The sequence below is a fragment of the Pelobates fuscus genome, chromosome 9, assembly GCF_036172605.1.
Source record: "Pelobates fuscus isolate aPelFus1 chromosome 9, aPelFus1.pri, whole genome shotgun sequence".
Taxonomy (NCBI): domain Eukaryota; kingdom Metazoa; phylum Chordata; class Amphibia; order Anura; family Pelobatidae; genus Pelobates; species Pelobates fuscus.
In genome coordinates, this window is record NC_086325.1 from 20,464,015 (window position 1) to 20,482,302 (window position 18,288).

Here is an 18,288-nt window from a genome sequence, read left to right on the forward strand (position 1 = left end):
GGTAGAACCAAAAATCGTGACACCAGACAAGGAATTACCTGTATACTAGTGGTAGCTATCCTGTACTCTAGAAGTATATTCTCAAGGGCTTTGTGAGCGTTGTATACATGTTGATGCTGTGACTACGTTGCAATAACCTCGAAGGCTCATCATTTGTCTAATATTTACTCTGTACAGCCAAAGGCTGGTGGTGCGACATGCTTTATTATATAAATTATAATAGAACTTCTAGATTTTATACATCACTTCTTCCAAATTGTTTAGGGTCTACATAAGCCGGGATGTGGATACATTTTCTCTGCCAAAACTGGTTTATGCTTTACTTCCATGGGAAGCATGTGCTTGCTGACAGTCTATTAAACAGGACTTCACTGGTTTACTTTGTGACTGAATGGTGTGGCATTTAACCCTCGGTCAGGCGCAATGTGAGTAAGAACAGGATCGGGCACATTGTGCCTAATAGGCCACTTTTACAAAACAAACTTTTTACTCAAATAAAAACATGTTTATTATTCCATTTGCTCTACAACACTGGCGAAAGCAATTTCTGAGCATTTATTACAATAAAAAGTAGCATGTTCCATACATAATGCACGTTTACACTTGGTAGGACAAAACAACAAACGTTGGCTGTGCCTGTTGGATCAGTTGCGCCTGACCGAGGGTTAAAGGACCACTCCAGTTTGACGTAGTGTTGTGTGTGTAAGGAGTATCCCATTTTAATTGAATTTTATAAAAGTGCCTTTTTCTTTGAGAAATCGGCACTTTTTAAAATAAATTTAGAAACACCTCTCAGGCTCTCTTTCTCTTCTGTTAGGTCCACTGAGCTGTTAGAGCGCGCTGTCAGCTGCCTCCCGCAAGTTATAGGGAATTTTGGCATCCTCTGCATTTTGCTTCCAAAATACTCCTCTGCAACCCTGGCTCCTGCATCCTCCCAGGCACCCCTGCTCATAACACAGTTGGACTCTGGTCATTTGCGCTGCACTTTCAGTCTGTGTTTGGGGAAAAGGAAAATGCTTGCAAAGACTGCAGGCAGAAGATCTGCAAGTTGATTTTAGACATACCCCAGTGACAATATGCATAAATTAATGCATGTATGTTTCCATTGGAAGATATCTACTAAATAGTGATTTATTTTCAAGTGGAGTGTTCCTTTAAATATTAGCTGAAAGCTTTTTTGTTTGAATGTGTGCATGAGTAATTTAACATGCTCCATCTCGGAGTAAGGTAATTTTAATATTACACAGTTTTATCTCCCAACCAGGCTGTTTTTTTTTTTGTTTTTTTTTAGACCTGGATATATGCATCAAGTCCAACCCCATCTCCTTGCTTGAGGGTCTGCTTCACAGCTAGCAGTTCATATCTAGTTCGGCAGAATATTGTTTAGTTTAAGAGGAGAGCTAGATTGGAGCCTGTCTGGTCCTGTGTAGCAGTGTTGTAAATAATTAGAAATTTTAATATATTGCAGAACAGAGCTTTCTATTCCATTATTCAGGTGACCTGTTGCCCCTTAACTTGTAGAGCAATTTAATATCTAGGTAAACTTACCTATAAGTGTCTGTAGATAAGTTTAATATGCAGTATTGGGCAGTCTTACCTGTTACTGCTTGTAGAGAGTTAATATCCAGTGGTAGACAGTCTTACCTATAAGTAAACAAGTCTGGATGGTTTTCCCTTTTATGATGATTTTGTGCTTATTTTTTTATTCCCGACCCAGTCCGTACTCAATGAGCTTCCCCCGCGATGTCAGAGCGGCTGGGGCAGACTGCAAAAGGGAAGGATGGCAAGAAGTACTCGTCCCTCAACCTGTTTGATACTTACAAGGGCAAGTCCTTAGAGGTGCAGAAACCAGCAGGTGAGAAATTAGATTCTTGTGCACCCTGGAAACTGGCCTTCCTTCATTGTACTTGTGTTGACATTATATACATGCATTGATGTACAGACTGGGGATGGCACCAGTGGCTGTAGCAATGCCAACCTTATATGCATGGTCGGTGTCCTGAACTCTGTCTTTTGTTTCACCAGTCGCCCCCCGCCATGGCCTACAGAGTCTCGGTAAAGTTGCTATTGCCCGGCGCATGCCCCCCCCAGCAAACCTGCCTAGTCTGAAAGCAGAAAACAAAGGCAATGACCCCAATGTCTCACTAGTCCCCAAAGACGGATCAGGATGGGCAAGCAAGCAGGACACGCCAGAGCCAAAGAGGTAAGATAAGCACTAAAAATAGTCAAATGGTGAAGTGGTCATAAGTTGTGATATGAGAAAATAGTTCATTATTGTTGAAATGAAAATGTGAAATTGCATGTATGGGAATGATAAGTGTATTATTTAATGTACAATGTAGAAGGAGACTGATAAATGTAATTGGCTTATGGCCAAAGAGTACAAGTTAGTACCACAAATGTAAATATTTAAACCAGGGGTGCCCAAAAGGTAGATCCCCAGAGGTTTTAAAACTACAGCTTCAATGATGCTTTGGCATTCTAAAGGCATGCAGAGCGTGATGGGAGTTGTAGTTCAACAAACGAAGACCAAGGCTAGTAAAATTAGAAAGTGGCTATCACAGGAAGCAGTTGAAAGTCCATTGAGGGACTAGATAAAGGAGAGGCTAGATGGCAAAAAAGGCAATGAAGTAGAGATAATGGCCCATGGATGAGTAAATGAAGGACAACCGGTAATCCAACGTATTAGGGAAGCTCTCAGTATATATAGAACCAGCATTGCGTGCCCCACAAACAGATTTCCAAATTAAACTATCTCTGCAACTCATTTCTGTTTAATGCATTCAACAAGGACCTGGCATATTGTTAGACAAATAAAAGATCCAAGCGCTAAGGATTTCCAGAGATCATTTGTTTTAAACTTGTATAGTGTAGAAGTAGTGATCCTGTGGATGAGGTAGATTGCAATAGAACAGCCAAAGGAGAGGTTATAATGAAGGCACTTGAATAGAGTAATTACCAAGTAGTTATCCACTACTGTTTTGTTGTTTGATTTCCTTCTCAGTAACCATATGTTCTCTCTCCCTCCTCAGTACCGATGTCTCTCCAGCAGTGCAGCCGGAGTCGCAGCCACCGCCGGCTACGCAGACGCCTGCATCAAGCCAGCCGAAGCGCCCCCCAGTTTCACAAGAGGTGAGAATTCATGTTTTACATGAGATTGAAGATTAGGAAAATCCTGCACACAACAATATTTATTTTTCTTCTGTATTTAAAGCTTTTATTTTTTTCACACTTGCAAGTTCCATCAAGTTCAGCCTTTCTCACATCTGTTTTTGCTGTTGATCCAAAATAATGTAAAAAAAAACAAAAAACGAGTTTGAAGCGCTTTCCAAATTTGTAGCAACCTAGTAAAAATTCCTTCTTAATTCCAGAATGTTAGTCAGATCTCTCCTTGGATCAAGAAGTCTGTTTCATCGCTTCATGAAAAAATACGAACATTCCATTTGCAAAGAAATACCACCATTAAAGCTGTTAATTTTTAATGTGCTGTGAATGTGTATAAGCCGTAGAAACATTCTTATGTTTGGATTATTTTACAGCATTAGCAAAGTTTTGCCTGCAACTGTAAAGCAAACGCCAATCATTCTCATTGCTATTAAATCCATCAAGCACAATGAAATGTATTTGTGGAATTACCCTCCCTTACATGAAAAGTGAGGTCTGAGAATTGGGAGCTGTGCTTCGTTTACACGGAGAGTTAGCAGCATGTACCATAAGCACCCTTTATCTGCTGAATCGCTGGACATGCGTTCTTTTGAAACCTATGCACAGTTGGATTCAGTGTGATGATTTCCCAAGGTTTTTAATGTGCACAACTGGCTTTGTAATTGTGTATTTTCTCCATAATCTGCATCAGTTCCACTGCATATCACACTGATTTCATTGGATTTGTTTCAGCCCCCCCCTCCGGTCGCCGCCGTGGTAAAGACCTGGGCACAGGCCAGCGTCACACATGGAGCACAAGGGGATGGTGAGTGACAAGTAGAAAGATTTAGGACAAACAGCAGTATAATTTGAAGGCGCTAGTATCTATTTAATTTAACACTTTCATAGCAATTTTGAATATAAAAGATTGCAAAATACTTCAGGCTGACTCGTGTGTTTTCAGAGAAAAGGCAGTGTTTACATTGCCCCTAGGGACACCTCCAAGTGGCCACTCTGCAGATGGCCACTGGAGGTGCTTCCTGGCTCAGTGCTGCACAGTAGGCAGCACTAACGTTCAGCGTCTCCACGCTCTGCAGGGGGACGCTGAATTTTCTTCATAGAGGTGCATTGATTAAATGCATCTTTATCAAAAAGTGCTGATTGGCCAAAACGGCATTTGACCCTGCCCCCATCCCTCCTCTTTGCTGATTTTAGCCAATCCAATGCTTTCCCAAGCGGCAATTCTGATGTCATCAAGGAGGCATGTTGTTGTGGGCAGAGCTAGCGCCGGTAGACCCGCACAGTGCTGGAATTAAGGTGTTTTTCTTTTAAGGGGACTGAGGGAGGGCAAGCCACCTAAATGGTGGGTTTAACACTATAGAGTCAGGAATACATGTTTGTGTTCCTGACCCTATAGTGTTCCTTTAAGTATCTCTTGACTCCAATTCTTTGGACGGTTTTAAACTATTTATACGTTGTGTGCCAATAGCAGCCATACACCGGTTGCACAATAATAGGTATAGCTTCCAGGCTCTTGTACTCTGCCTGGGGGAAAGATGGTGTCAAGTGTAGTCTAAAAGGTTAGTTTGTTTGGGATTATGACTTTAAACGAATGTATGTAAAATGCATTTTGAGTAATTGAACTTACTTGATAAGATAGGAGAATTTAAATTTGAAAGTATTGATGCAAACTCTGTATACATTTTAAATGGATAATCTAAGCCCCAAATAACTTTAGCGAACTCCAAAAAAACCTACCTCAATGTTTAGGTGACAGGCCACAACTTAAAAACAGAGCGGCAGAAGCGCTGGAAAAAATATACACTTGCCCCTCAATTGTTGTAGCGGTTGATATATATGTAAAAAAAAATAATAATAAAGCCAACAATAGTGTATTATTGCAAACAAAGTGTAAACACACAATGAGGCGAGTGGAATAAAACTTACATCAATAGCAAGTAGGTCCAGTTCCAGTAACGTTGTGTTTATTTACCACAAACCAAAGACAATCACTGTTTTGATCTGAGCAGCGTTTGTCACACAAAAGTATAGTTTATGGTACATAGGAATTGTACACTGATTACATTTACACATTTTTCGTCCGTTCAAAAAGAAATATGAAGAAGCGTATTTAGCGTGGATAGTTTGCAGGTTCTTTGAGAGAGAACTATCTCACTATCATAACTGATTGTTGCTGGTTGTCATGTTTTATAATGTTTGCCTTTTATGGAGGACTAGGAAATATAAACACCAGTTTGTGTTTCTGTCGACGTGCCAGTAGTTATTTAACATTGAATTCTGCTGTCTGTTAATTAGGTGGAAAGGCATCAAACCGACTGTCGCCATTCTCTCGCGAGGAATTTCCAACCCTGCAGGCGGCTGGGGACCAGGACAAGAGTGGGCACGACCAGGGCACCTCCGCTGCGTCGTATGGGCCCGGACCAAGCCTCCGCCCCCAGAGTGCGTCTTTATTTATTTTATTTTATTTTTTTATAAATGTTGCACTCTACCTATTGAAAGCCATGTTTTTTTGTTTTGTTTTACTGTTATACAGTGGATGTGATGTCCATTGTCTCTGTAGGGCAGTACATGATATCCTGTGTTTCTGTTGTGCAGTGTATCTGATGTTCAGTGTGTTGGTGTTCCGTGAAGCAGAGTGCATAATATTGTGTGTTCATGTCATTGTAGTGCTCTATTGTTTTATATTTTTGACTTGTTTTGTTCAATTTCTCTACATTTATTTTTCACCACAGATGCGACGAACTGGAGGGACGGGGGTGGGAGGGGTGGGCTTGCTCCGGGCTCCATGGATGGTGAAAACCGCGAACTCCTATCAGATGCGGCTCACCCACCCAACTGTGAGCCGGCCCCCCGTCCAGGGCTGCCTGGCCCCACACCCCAACAGTTCCCTCCATACCGGGGGATGCTGGCACCATTTGTAAGTAACATGTAGCATTAATTCGCTTGCATTTTCTTTCTTTTCATCCACTACAGTTTTACTTAAATTTTTATGAATGTAACTTTATTTTTAAACTAATTCTTCCTTCCTTTCCTCTTGTTTTGTCTGTTTCTCTTTTTATTGTATGTTCCAGATGTATCCCCCATACCTACCGTTCCCTCCTCCTTATGGGCCACAGGGTGCCTTCCGTTTCCATGGACCGGATGCTCCCAGGTAACATTATTTTTATTCATTTAAAATCTGTTCTGCATTTGTAGATATAAACATGTCAGAAGAAACAGTATTCCTTCCCTGTAATCAGAGTGTAGGGGGAGCAAGGCTTGACAGCACTGATGGCATTATTTGGGGTTTGTACACATGGGCGTAGGAACCCCCAAAAATCTGGGGGGGATAGCATTTTTACTCGCCGGGTATATGCTTATTACGTAAACTAGGAGTTGTTTATCCCATTGTACAGCGCTACAGAATTTGCAGTCGCTATATAAATGATTAAATAATTACATTAAAGGGTCACTACAGGGAAGGGGTTTTACTTACCCGGATACAGCGCCGGGATCCTCCTGATTAGAACCACCCCTACCCTTCCCATGAATATTAGAACCACCCCTACCCCTTCCATGCACAAAAGAACCCCACCTACCCCTTCCACGCATATTAACCCCCTACCCCTTCCATGCATATTAGTACCCCCCTAACCCTTTCCATGCATATTAGTACCCACCCTACCCCTTCCATTCATATTAGTACTCCCCTAACCCCTTCCAATAATTTTTCTACCTCCTCCCATCCATATTAGTAGCCCCCCTAAACCCTTCCAATTATTTTTCTACCTACCCCTCTCCCCTATCCTTATTAGTAGCCCCCCTAACCCTTTCCAATGTTAACTAACAGCAGTGCTGGAGTGCCGCCGTGTTTACATTAAAAGGCCTGCAGGGACAGGCTATAGATACCAGAACTACTACATTAAGCTGCAGTGGTTCTGGGGACTATAGTGTTTCTTTAATGTGAGGTAAATTAGAGATTAGTGCCACGAATAATATGCTAGATTGCCTACTTACAACCAGATGAGGATGGTGATGGGCTCTAGCTGCAGTCTGGCTCCACTGGTCTGGTGTAGAACAGGCTCTCTGGAGGCTGTTTGTAACTGTGGTCACACAAATCAATGTTCTGGGAGAACGGGAAGCAGCTCCATTTTTTAGGGGCCCTTTACACAGCTCAAGGTCTGGGTCCCAGGGTCCACCTTCATGTTCCACCAATGAGTTTGTTCACAGGGGGTGGAGTGTGTAGGGGATGTCCTGATGTGTGTAAGGAATGCATTGTGTGAATCTGTGTTTGTATGTGTAAGGGCTGCAAGGTGTGTTTCTGTGTATGTACGGGATGCAGTGTGTGCGTCTGTAAGGGGTGCATTGAGTGTCTGTAAGGAATGCATTGTGTGTTTCTGTGTGTGTAAGGGTTGCATGATTGTGTGTGTGTGTGTGTGTGTGTGTGTGTGTGCACGGGGTGCATTGAGGGTGTGTAAGGAATGCATTGTGTGTTTGTGTGTGTAAGGGTTGCATGATTGTGTGTGTGTGTGTGTGTGTGTGTGATGGATGTCAATCTCTCTCCCTCATCACTCTTTCTCCCCCTTCCCTACCTCTGTTGTAGCGTGGCCGAGCCCTGTATGGTCCGTGGGTACAGGGAGATTTTGTTTCCTATACCCGGCCGGACTAACAGGAAGTGCACACTCAGTGTGCACTTCCTGTTAGTCCGGCCGGGTACAGGAGACAGATGCTCCCTGTACCCGCGGACCATACAGGGCTCGGCCACGCTACAGTGAGGGACTGACAGGAGGGAGCGCTGAGCGCTTCCCTCCTGTCAGCCCCTCTCCTCATGCTGGGCCCGGGCGGTGCGCCCTCATGGACGCACCAGCCCGGGCAAAGCTGCAGCCGCCTGAGGCTCTCTGCAGAGCACTCGGGCGGCTGCAGCATGAGGGGGGCCGGCGGAGCTGGGTGGGGGGATTTCCCCATAACCTGTCCCCCCTGCATGATTTGCTGGGGGGGGATGCTTCCCCCCGGTTCCTACGCCCATGTTTGTACATGATGGCAGCCAGTTGCTTCCATTTTGGTTGATCCCATTATACAACACAACAAGTAGTGGACTCCTGGTATTTAACATGACATTGTATATTACAGCATTGCTTAGGTGGTTCTAAAGTCTTTTTAACATGTTACTTCAACATATCTTATCTGGAACTCATGCTAGAGGAATACATGATTGATGTTCTGTCCAATACATCCCTTCCTTTGTCTCCCCTGAATCCTTAACCAGTCCCCCCAGGACAACATGCCACAAATTAGTAGCATAAAGCAGTTGGTAATAACTCGTTAATATTGTCATGACATAGAGATATCTTGGTGGGATTCTTTGGAATGTACTGTGGTTATAGATGTTTATTGTTCGATGGCTTTAGGTTTCCACGACTGGCCCCTCCTCGTGCCCCTCACACAGCTCCCAGGATGCCTGATCCTGTGAATCGCCCATCCATTTTGAAGCAAGATGATCTGAAAGAATTTGATGAACTTGAACAGGAAGCGGATGATGGATGGGCAGGTGAGGGAATGGTGTATTTTCAGGGATATATGTCATTGTGTCTATACATGTGAAAGGTGTTTGCTTAATTTTGTCTGTCTTGTAACAGGGGCTCACGAAGAGGTGGATTACACAGAAAAGCTGAAATTCAGCGATGACGAGGACGGGAAAGATACAGACACTGAAGAGAAAAGGTTTGTGTTTTTTGTTTGCATTCTTTTGTTTTTCCACCTGTTTTCTTTGGTCTCTCATCACTCATTCCTCCAGGTCTGTCAGTAGTTTGTTTTGGTTCATTTGTTTCTGCATTAAAGGGCTGAAAATGTCTGTACTTGTACGAAAAACTTACAACCTCTATTATTTACTCAGGGACTTTACAGACCCGAAAACTGAACAGGCGTCTGCCCCTCCGCCACAGAAGGTGGTCGAACCTTCAGATGCACGGCAGGGTACTCCCACAGAGGAGAAGCCTCCTTCTGCTAAGGCAGCCTGGACAGAGGTGCCTAGAGCACCAGAACCCATACAAGCGCCTGTCCCAACTGCCCCACCCGCTCAGAGGGGTGTGTCTTCCCAACGCGGGCCGCAGCCTGAACACAAGGTAATTGCCATGTGTTGTGAATGTTGTACATTCTACGTTTGAAAACAGAATAATTGCCCCAGTGTACTGCAGACACATCTGGGTAAATTCAGGACAGTTACTGTTAATACTTGGCTTTCTTGTGTTTGTTGAACATGTTCCTCTGATTATCAGCCAGACATTTACCTTTTAAAGCTCTAGATCAGGGCTATCTAACTGGTGGCCCACCAGGCTTTGTCCATTAAATATTTTTTAACATAATTTTATTAAATGGCACTGACTATTCTGTTGTTGGTGTTTTGTAGAAGCAGCGACAGCTGTGTATCCAGCAACCTTGTTGCCTGCTGCATTCAGAATGAGAAAGGTTGTTAGTGAGTGTTGGTGGTGGGATGTCACATCCGTTCCATTTTACTTTACAGGCTCCTCTCACCAACGTATGGCTGTGTGAGGAAAGGGCATATGTAGGTTGTAAGATAAGGAAGTGTAATATGGTGCAAGCCGAAAAATGTCAAATAGTGATATATATGTCCTATATGTCACACCCTCGGCGGTGTATGAACTAGCCTGACTGAGGAGAGAAATGGACATAAATAAGAATTGGAGAAGCAAGAGGGGAAAATGGTGGGGCAATGGAGAATGATTTGTGAAAATTGACCATTTATAAATATGCTTTTCTCCCAGGAGAAGCAGACTGCGCCCCCACCAGTAGTGGAAGATGAAGACGAGGCATGGCGACAGCGTAGGAAGCAATCTTCCTCTGAAATCTCACAGGCAGTGGAACGTGCAAGGAGAAGGAGAGAGGAAGAAGAGCGCAGGATGGAGGAAGAGAGGCGCGCCGCATGTGCTGAGAAGCTGAAACGCCTGGATATGAAGAGGCGGCCTGCTCCAGAGGAGCCTGAAGCAGCTCCGAGAGTGCGAAGTGTAGGTGGAGAAGAGGCTGAGCAGCGCAGTCAGACTCCTCCAGGTAATGATTTTACAGAACCCGTTAAGTATGTGTATCTAATAAACTCTGTTTAACGTGCGCCAAATGATGTAGTCTAATCCTTGGAGAGCGAGAACCTTATTGCTGACATGTCTCTGTGTGTAAAGCTGCTAGCACATGCTGTATACTTGCACATTTACTTTCCTGTCTGAAATGAACAAAGGATTTAAACATGTTACTTTGAAATAGCTGAGCAGGAAAATATTTTCACTTTGTATATGTTGCCCAAGAAGGTAGGCAACTTTCGGCTCTCCAGATGTTTTGGACTACATCTCCCATAATACTCTTCCTGTTATAATCCTGGCAAAGCATCAGGGGAGATGAAGCTCACACCATCTGGAAGTTGAAGGTTGACAACCCTTGTCATTACTTAGAAATTTCAGCTTTTGTGAGTAAACCTGTGTGAATTAAAAACATAGTAATAAGTATAGTAATAATCCCAACATCTCCCCTTTCCCCCCTCATTAGTTATGGAAACCCCACCTGCTGTTGTGACTGTGCCGCAGCCTGCAGCTGTTCCTATACCTCCAGAAGCTCCTCCAGTGAAGGTAGAGCCAGCCTCCCCATCCCAAGCAGACATTAAACCGGAGCCAGCCCCACCAACCAGTCGCCCACCCCCTGCAGGGCCCTCGCAGGTGGGATACAGCAAATTTCAGAAGAGCCTGCCTCCTCGATTTCAGCGCCAGCAGCAGGTACAGTATACGTTTGCTGTGGGATTATCAGCAAGGACCCGATGGAATTGAGATTTAAATAAATTAACCAATATATCTCAAAATACTCTTGTAATCTGGGTTATTCACTAAAGCAACATTATTGTGAATTAACAAAGTAGTTGCAAAGTTAAGGAAAAAATAAAGCTGAAATATGGCTGACTTGGAGAAATGAATTTCTCTCTATTTCTTGCACACAGTCTGGCAAGTATCTGTAATTCCAGGCTTTTTTTTTAGAAAAAAAAAAACAGCTTTTGATCTAAGTGTTGGTATCTGAGACTGAACCAAATGGCCAGCCAAGATATGTTTTATAGAATTGTGAAATGTAACCTTCAATAACAGAGGTGTTGCTGTTCCATTATGTTGACTTTGGTGCAGTTTATATTTGTAAAATGTGGACAAAGTCCAATCAGACCAAGCTGTGCTTCTGACATGTAAACATTCTTTTACTCCTTCCCTGGTAGCAAATGCTAAGCCAGAGGGGAAACGTTGATTTTCTATTGCTCTGCACAGATTTCCAGTTAGCTTTTATTTTCATTTACTTCTAGCTAGATATTGTTGGTAAGATTTCCTGCATTTTAGTTACCCTGTCTGCACCTTTATTATTTTTACTTCCTTTTAAACGGCTATTATTTTATATTATTTTGCAATGTCATGGTGCAAGAGTGAAACTTTGTTGTTCCTTTAGAAAAAAGGGAAAAAAATGTATGTTGCCAAACATACACGGAGTTATTTACTAAATTGAGAATTCACAGTGCATTTCCAATTTAAGACCAGAGTAGCCAAACCGAGAGAATTCTTTTTAGGTTGGCTATTTTTGTTACCTGAAAGGGACAGTATAGTCACCAGAACAACTACAGCATAATGTGGAAGAAAAAATGTGAGGGGGAAAACGTCTCCACATAGTAAGGACGGAGTCTCCCTGGATATTAATCTAGTATCCTGAATGGATGAGGGATCAATGTAGTGATATTAAAGGACCACTATAGTGCCAGGAAAACAAACTTTTTTTTTCCTGGCACTACATAGTCCTTAGGTCCCCTCCCACTTACCTTAATCCAGCACCGGGCTCCCTCGGCGCTGGTGACCTCTCCTCCCCCTCCAACGTCAGCTCCCAAGTGGAGATTAGTCAATGCTTTCCTATGGATGTTCTGTGTGCTCAGTGTAATATTCGCATTGAGCGTTGCGGAAGCGCCTCTAGCGGCTGTCAGGAAGACCGCCACTAGAGGCTGGATTAATCCTGCAATGTAAACATAGCAGTTTCTCTGAAACTTCTGTGTTTACAGCTTTAGTGTTAAAACCTGGGGGACCTGGCACTCAGACCACTTCATTGAGCTGAAGTGGTCTGGGTGACTATAGTGGTCCTTTAAGAGTAACACCACCAATGCAGGAATGAAGATTAATAGTTAATCATGTGCTATAAATGTCTATAAATATATATAAAGCCTTGTAAGGCTATCCTCTGCCTCCTACAATATTCCAATGACCAAAGGAAATAATGATTCTAATAAAAAACAATCCGCATATAACTGGCTTTATTGTTGGTGGCTAACTTGGGCTGAGAAGGAAGGAAGAAGTAGGTTCTAGTAAGGTATAGTACTGGGAGGGTAACAGTATACAGATTCTGATTATCCTCTGTAAATCCTAGTGTCAATAGTTAGGAAATATATATATATATTGCTTGACTAATATTCACAGGGAGCCCGTTTGGCCAATAGTATGTCCACTGGCTCACTTTTAAATAAATTGCACCTAATAAGCACAAAGCAGCCAGTCCCATCGATCAATATGATCACTAGGGACCATGATGTATAGGATAGATAGAAGATTAGAACAGCCTCTCTCCCTTTAAATCTTACTAGACAGGTAGAGGAAAAAAGTGAAAACGTGAGAGGTTTATTAAAGCATCATGTCGCTAGGCATGTTGGAGATAACCAGACATGTCAAACAAATACAAAAAAATAAGAAATAAATGTACCCAAAGTAAGAAATAAAGTTTAAAAACCGGCAAACAACCCGACGCGCATTTAGGTGCTAAGGTAGATGCACCTTTGTCAGGGGAAAAAGGGTGAGTTCTGGTGAGTATAGTCAGGCTTTCAGAGAAAATTTTACATTACAGCCTAGGAACACTTCTAGTAGTCACTCCTCAGATGGCCAATAGATGTGCTTCCTGGGTCAGCGCTGCACAGTATGCAGCACTGCCGCTCGGCATGGAGATGCTGAACCTTTCCCATAGAGATACATTAATTCAGTGCATCTCTATGAGGAGATGCAGATTCGCCAGGGTGGCATTTTGACAATCTCAGCCAGTCCAATGGGAAAGCATTGTGATTAGCTGAGATCATCAATGCTGATTATGTCAGCCATGGAGGGGGATCGGGGTGGGGCCAGACACAAGGTGCCTCAGCCGAATTAAAGGTGAGTAGATCACCCTTCTAACAGGGATAAGGGGGCCAACTAGCTAAATGGTGGTTTTAGAACTATAGTGTCAGGAATACACAGTAATGTTCTTGACACTATAGTTGCCCCTTTAAATTTGAAATCAACTTTGAATTCTCACTTTAGTTAATAACCCTGACTGTTATTCGCTGAAGTTTAAATTGTTAGTGGGTTTGAGTATTTTGCCCTAAAATGTAGAGATCTTGACAGTTCACACTTAAGTGGATAGCTCTGTTACATAGTTACATATTACATAGTTAGATAGCTGAAAAGAGACTTGCGTCCATCAAGTTCAGCCTTCCTCACACCTGTTTTTTGCTGTTGATCCAAAATAGAAGAAAAAAAAAAAAAAAAACCCCAGTTTGAAGCACAATTTTGCAACAAGCTAGGACAAAAAATTCCTTATTGACCCCAGAATGGCAGTCAGATTTATCCTTGAATCAAGCAGTTATTACCCTACATTGAAAGATTATATCCTTGAATATTCTGTCTTTGCAAGTATGCATCTAGTAGCTGTTTGAACATCTGTATGGACTCTGATAAAACCACTTCTTCAGGCAGAGAATTCCACATCCTGATTGTTCTTACAGTAAAAAAACCTTTCCTTTGCCTTAGACGAAATCTTCTTTCTTCCAGTCTAAACGCATGGCCTCGTGTCCTATGTAAAGTCCGGTTTGTGAATAGATTTCCACACAATGGTTTGTATTGGCCCCGAATATATTTGTATAATGTTATCATATCCCCTCTCAGGCGACGTTTTTCTAAACTAAATAGGTTTAAATTTGTTAACCTTTCTTCATAGCTGATATGTTCCATTCCTTTTATTAATTTTGTAGCCCGCCTCTGCACTTTTTCTAGTGCCATGATATCCTTCTTTAGAACAGGTGCCCAAAATTGCACAGCATATTCAATATGTGGTCTTACCAGTGATCTATAGAGAGGCAAAATGATATTCTCGTCCCGAGAATGAATGCCCTTTTTCATGCATGACAATACCTTACTGGCCTTGGCCACTGCTGATTGACATTGCACATTGTTGCATAGTTTGTTGTCTATAACAATTCCCAAGTCCTTTTCGTGTGTTGTTATCCCTAATTCGCTTCCATTAAGGGTATACGTTGCTTGTGTATTCTTTACGCCGAAGTGCATAACTTTGCATTTTTCAACATTAGATTTCATCTGCCATTTGAGTGCCCAGTCCTCCAGTCTATCTAAATCCTTCTGCAGCAAAGTAATATCTTGCTCACATTGTATTATTTTACAAAGTTTTGTGTCATCTGCAAACACTGAAACATGACTTTCAATGCTGTCTTCAAGATCATTTATAAAAATGTTAAATAGAAGGGGTCCCAGAACAGACCCCTGAGGGACACCACTTGCCACCTCTGTCCAGCTTGAAAATTTACCATTAACGACAACTCTTTGTATTCTGTTTTTAAGCCAATGTTCTACCCAAGAACAAGCCTTTTCATCGAGACCGATTTCCTTGAGTTTGAACACTAATCTTTTGTGTGGAACTGTATCAAATGCCTTGGCAAAATCCAAATAGATCACATCCACTGCAACACCCTGATCTATACTTCTACTTACTTCTTCGTAGAACGCAATCAAGTTAGTTTGACATGACCTGTGCTTCATAAAACCGTGCTGATTTTTGCTGATAACCATATTCTTCTCAAGGAATTCTTGAATATTATCCCTTAATAACCTTTCAAATATTTTACCAGCCACAGAAGTTAAGCTCACAGGTCTATAATTTCCAGGCAAGGATTTTGAACCCTTTTTGAATATAGGAACCACATCTGCCTTCCTCCAATCCTCCGGAACACTTCCTGAAAGAAAAGAATCTTGAAAGATTAAAAACAGAGGTTCACTTATTTCTACACTTAGTTCCTTAAGTACACGTGGATGGATACCGTCAGGCCCTGGAGCTTTGTTTATATTAACTTTCTTTAGTTGCTGCAGCACATTGTCTTGAGTTAACCAATTACAATTATTCTGCAAGTTTTTAGTAGCAATCATTTGCACATCTATTGCCATGGGTTCTTCTTTAATATATACGGAGGAGAAATAGTTATTTAGAATTCCTGCCTTTTCTTGGTCTTCATGAACTAACACCCCCGTTTCAGTTTTAAGTGTACCTATACTTTCATTTTTGGGTTTTTTGGAATTTATGTACTTAAAAAATGCTTTGGGGTTGGTTTTGCTCTCTTTAGCTATCATTTTTTCATTTTGAAGTTTAGCAAGTTTAATTGCCTTTTTGCACGCATTATTTGCTTTCTTATATCTTTTATAAGATGCATCTGATTTGTCTGATTTAAATGCTTTAAATGCCCTTTTCTTATTTTTAATCTCTTGTTTTACTTCTCTACTAAGCCACATTGGTTTTAATTTGTTTCTTTTATACTTATTTCCCAATGGTACATACTGAGAAATGTACCTTTCTAATATTTGTTGGAAGATGATCCATTTATCCTCAGTGTTCTTTTCACTAAAGAGTTTATGCCAGTCAATATATTGTAAAGCTTCCCTTATCTTATTGAAATTGGCCTTTTTAAAATTATATGTTTTAGTATACCCCATGTGCTTTTGTTTTTTTGAGTTTATTTCAAAGGACACTATATTGTGATCACTATTTCCCAAGTGCTCACCTACTTGAATGTTGGTCAAAAGATCAACGTTGTTTGTTAAAACCAGGTCCAGACAAGCGTCCATTCTAGTTGGTGCTTGTACAAGTTGTGACATGAAGTTGTCATTTAACAAGTTTAAAAACCTAATTCCCTTTGCTGAGTTACTAGTCCCTATGTCCCAATTTATGTCTGGGTAATTAAAATCTCCAATAATTAAAGTGTTACCAAGATTTGCAGCTTTCTCAATTTGCTCAAACAGCTGTTGTTCCTCGTCAATATTAACATTAGGTGGTTTATAACATATCCCAACCAATAGTTGGTTTCCCTTCTTTTCCCCCAAGCAGATATTTACCCATAAAGCTTCCACATTTTCCTCATCGCATTCAATTTGCTTAAGATTTGGCTTTAAATCATGGTTGACATACAAACATACCCCACCACCCTTCTTGTTTTTCCTATCCTTCCTAAATAATGTGTACCCATTTAAGTTAACTGCCCAGTCATGTGTCTCATCCCACCATGTTTCAGTTATGCCTATTATATCATATTGTTTAGTGTATGCTAATGCCTCTAGTTCCCCCATTTTGTTATTTAGGCTCCTTGCATTAGTAAGCATACATTTAATATCATGCGTCTCTTGTTTATTTTGTGAATTACCAACATTACATAGCTTCTCTGTTCTGAGCTTGCCCCTCCCCCCGTCTCCACCCTCCTTATACTGTTCTAAAGCCCATCTCCTTTCTGTCCTATCTCCATTTTGTAGATTGCTATGACCCTCCCCCCCTACTACTAGTTTAAAATCTCCTCCAACCTTCTAGCCATCCTATCCCCCAGCACTGCAGACCCCCTTCCGTTTAGGTGCAATCCATCACTACTATATAGGTTGTACCCAATCGCAAAGTCGGCCCAGTGCTCTAAAAACCCAAAACCCTCCTTCCTGCACCAAGACTTCAGCCACGCATTTAAATTTATTTCAGTTTTTATTTAGTGCTATTTCTAATTATGATGTAACTCTTGCAGCAAATGATTCCCTTTTTAACAGTACAGTTATTACTAATTTATAAAATAATTATATATTTTTCAATTTGTTAATCATGCTTTTTTTGTTTCATTACTTACGATGCACATGTTTTAAATCCCTGAACGGGTTTGTGCTAAAGGCGGAAGATGAAGCTTTGTGATTCAGAGGCTCAAAATAAGATTGACTTCACTCAGTTTCTTTTATTCTTGTTTAGGAAATAAGACTTTGAATTAACCCCCCAATAAAGCTAAGCCATTTTAAATTAGCACACTAAGGACTGAACTCCAATTTTTTAAATTGATGATCTCCGTAAGTAGGTATATTAGGCATATTGCAATGTTGAGACATACAGGGCTAGTCTCAAATTTTCTAAAATATAGACACATCCTCTACTCCCCTGTAGGAGCAACTGATGAAACAGTGGCAACAGAGCAGGGAGCCAACCCCTCCTTCTCCTGCTGGACCGTCTCCAACTTCTCACCCACCACCAGCGCCTTCCCAGCAGCCTCCTCAAAAAAACATTTATGGCGGAGGAGGTTCTCTAGGTCGAACTACTCCTGTAGCTGCTCCACAGCCTACAGCCCCCCTGCCACCTCCTCATGTGAGCTATGACCCTCGCTGGGTAATGGTGCCACCTTTCATTGACCCACGCCTCATGCAGGGGAGGCCCCTGGACTATTATACCCCAACCGCAGGGGTACATCCAACAGGTAAGTGTAAGGGGGAAAGAAATGCATTGTTTTAAAAGATTATGGAGTGTATGAGTTGGAAAGATGATGTAGAAATAAACTTTAATTTTGACACACATCGGCTCTGTATTCAAACGAGCGTGAATTTAGCAGGGGCTAAGTGATGGACAGTGTGAGGAATCTGTTTATGCAGGGGCTATCTTTCTGTAAATCACAATTTATTCTTGTAATATTTGAGTTTTTGTCACTCTTTAAATTCTAGGGCTGATGTCCCGGGAGCGTTCGGACAGTGGAGGTTCTGGGTCAGATGGCTATGAGCGTCACCCGCCACTTATCAGGGAGCGTGGAACTCCTCCGACCGACCCCAAAATTATATGGGGTGGTGAGATGTATAATCCTCCTGAGGCAAGACCTCTTGCATCTCCTCTGCGGCCTAATCCAGAAGAGGAGGAAAGGGACATTAGGTAAGCAGTACTAAGGGTGATAGAAATTAAAGAGATACAAACCTTTTTTATCTTTTTCTGCCCATGCAGCTTTTGCCATACCTCCCCTGGCTGTGACTCACACAGCCT

General features: G+C 41.9%; 1 protein-coding gene across 1 annotated transcript in view; it reads left to right on the forward strand.

Moving 5' to 3' along the window:
• PRRC2A (proline rich coiled-coil 2A) overlaps positions 1-18,288 on the forward strand; it is a 54,573-nt gene that overhangs the window by 24,075 nt on the left and 12,210 nt on the right. Inside the window, exons 2-15 of the mRNA XM_063431440.1 lie at positions 1,718-1,855; positions 2,026-2,203; positions 3,033-3,132; positions 3,898-3,970; positions 5,461-5,604; positions 5,898-6,082; positions 6,237-6,316; positions 8,553-8,692; positions 8,781-8,865; positions 9,038-9,266; positions 9,927-10,209; positions 10,696-10,919; positions 17,431-17,737; positions 17,979-18,180. Coding sequence (XP_063287510.1) covers positions 1,744-1,855; positions 2,026-2,203; positions 3,033-3,132; positions 3,898-3,970; positions 5,461-5,604; positions 5,898-6,082; positions 6,237-6,316; positions 8,553-8,692; positions 8,781-8,865; positions 9,038-9,266; positions 9,927-10,209; positions 10,696-10,919; positions 17,431-17,737; positions 17,979-18,180 — 2,342 coding nt within the window. The 5' untranslated portion in view covers positions 1,718-1,743. The remainder of the gene's footprint in view (positions 1-1,717; positions 1,856-2,025; positions 2,204-3,032; positions 3,133-3,897; positions 3,971-5,460; positions 5,605-5,897; positions 6,083-6,236; positions 6,317-8,552; positions 8,693-8,780; positions 8,866-9,037; positions 9,267-9,926; positions 10,210-10,695; positions 10,920-17,430; positions 17,738-17,978; positions 18,181-18,288) is intronic.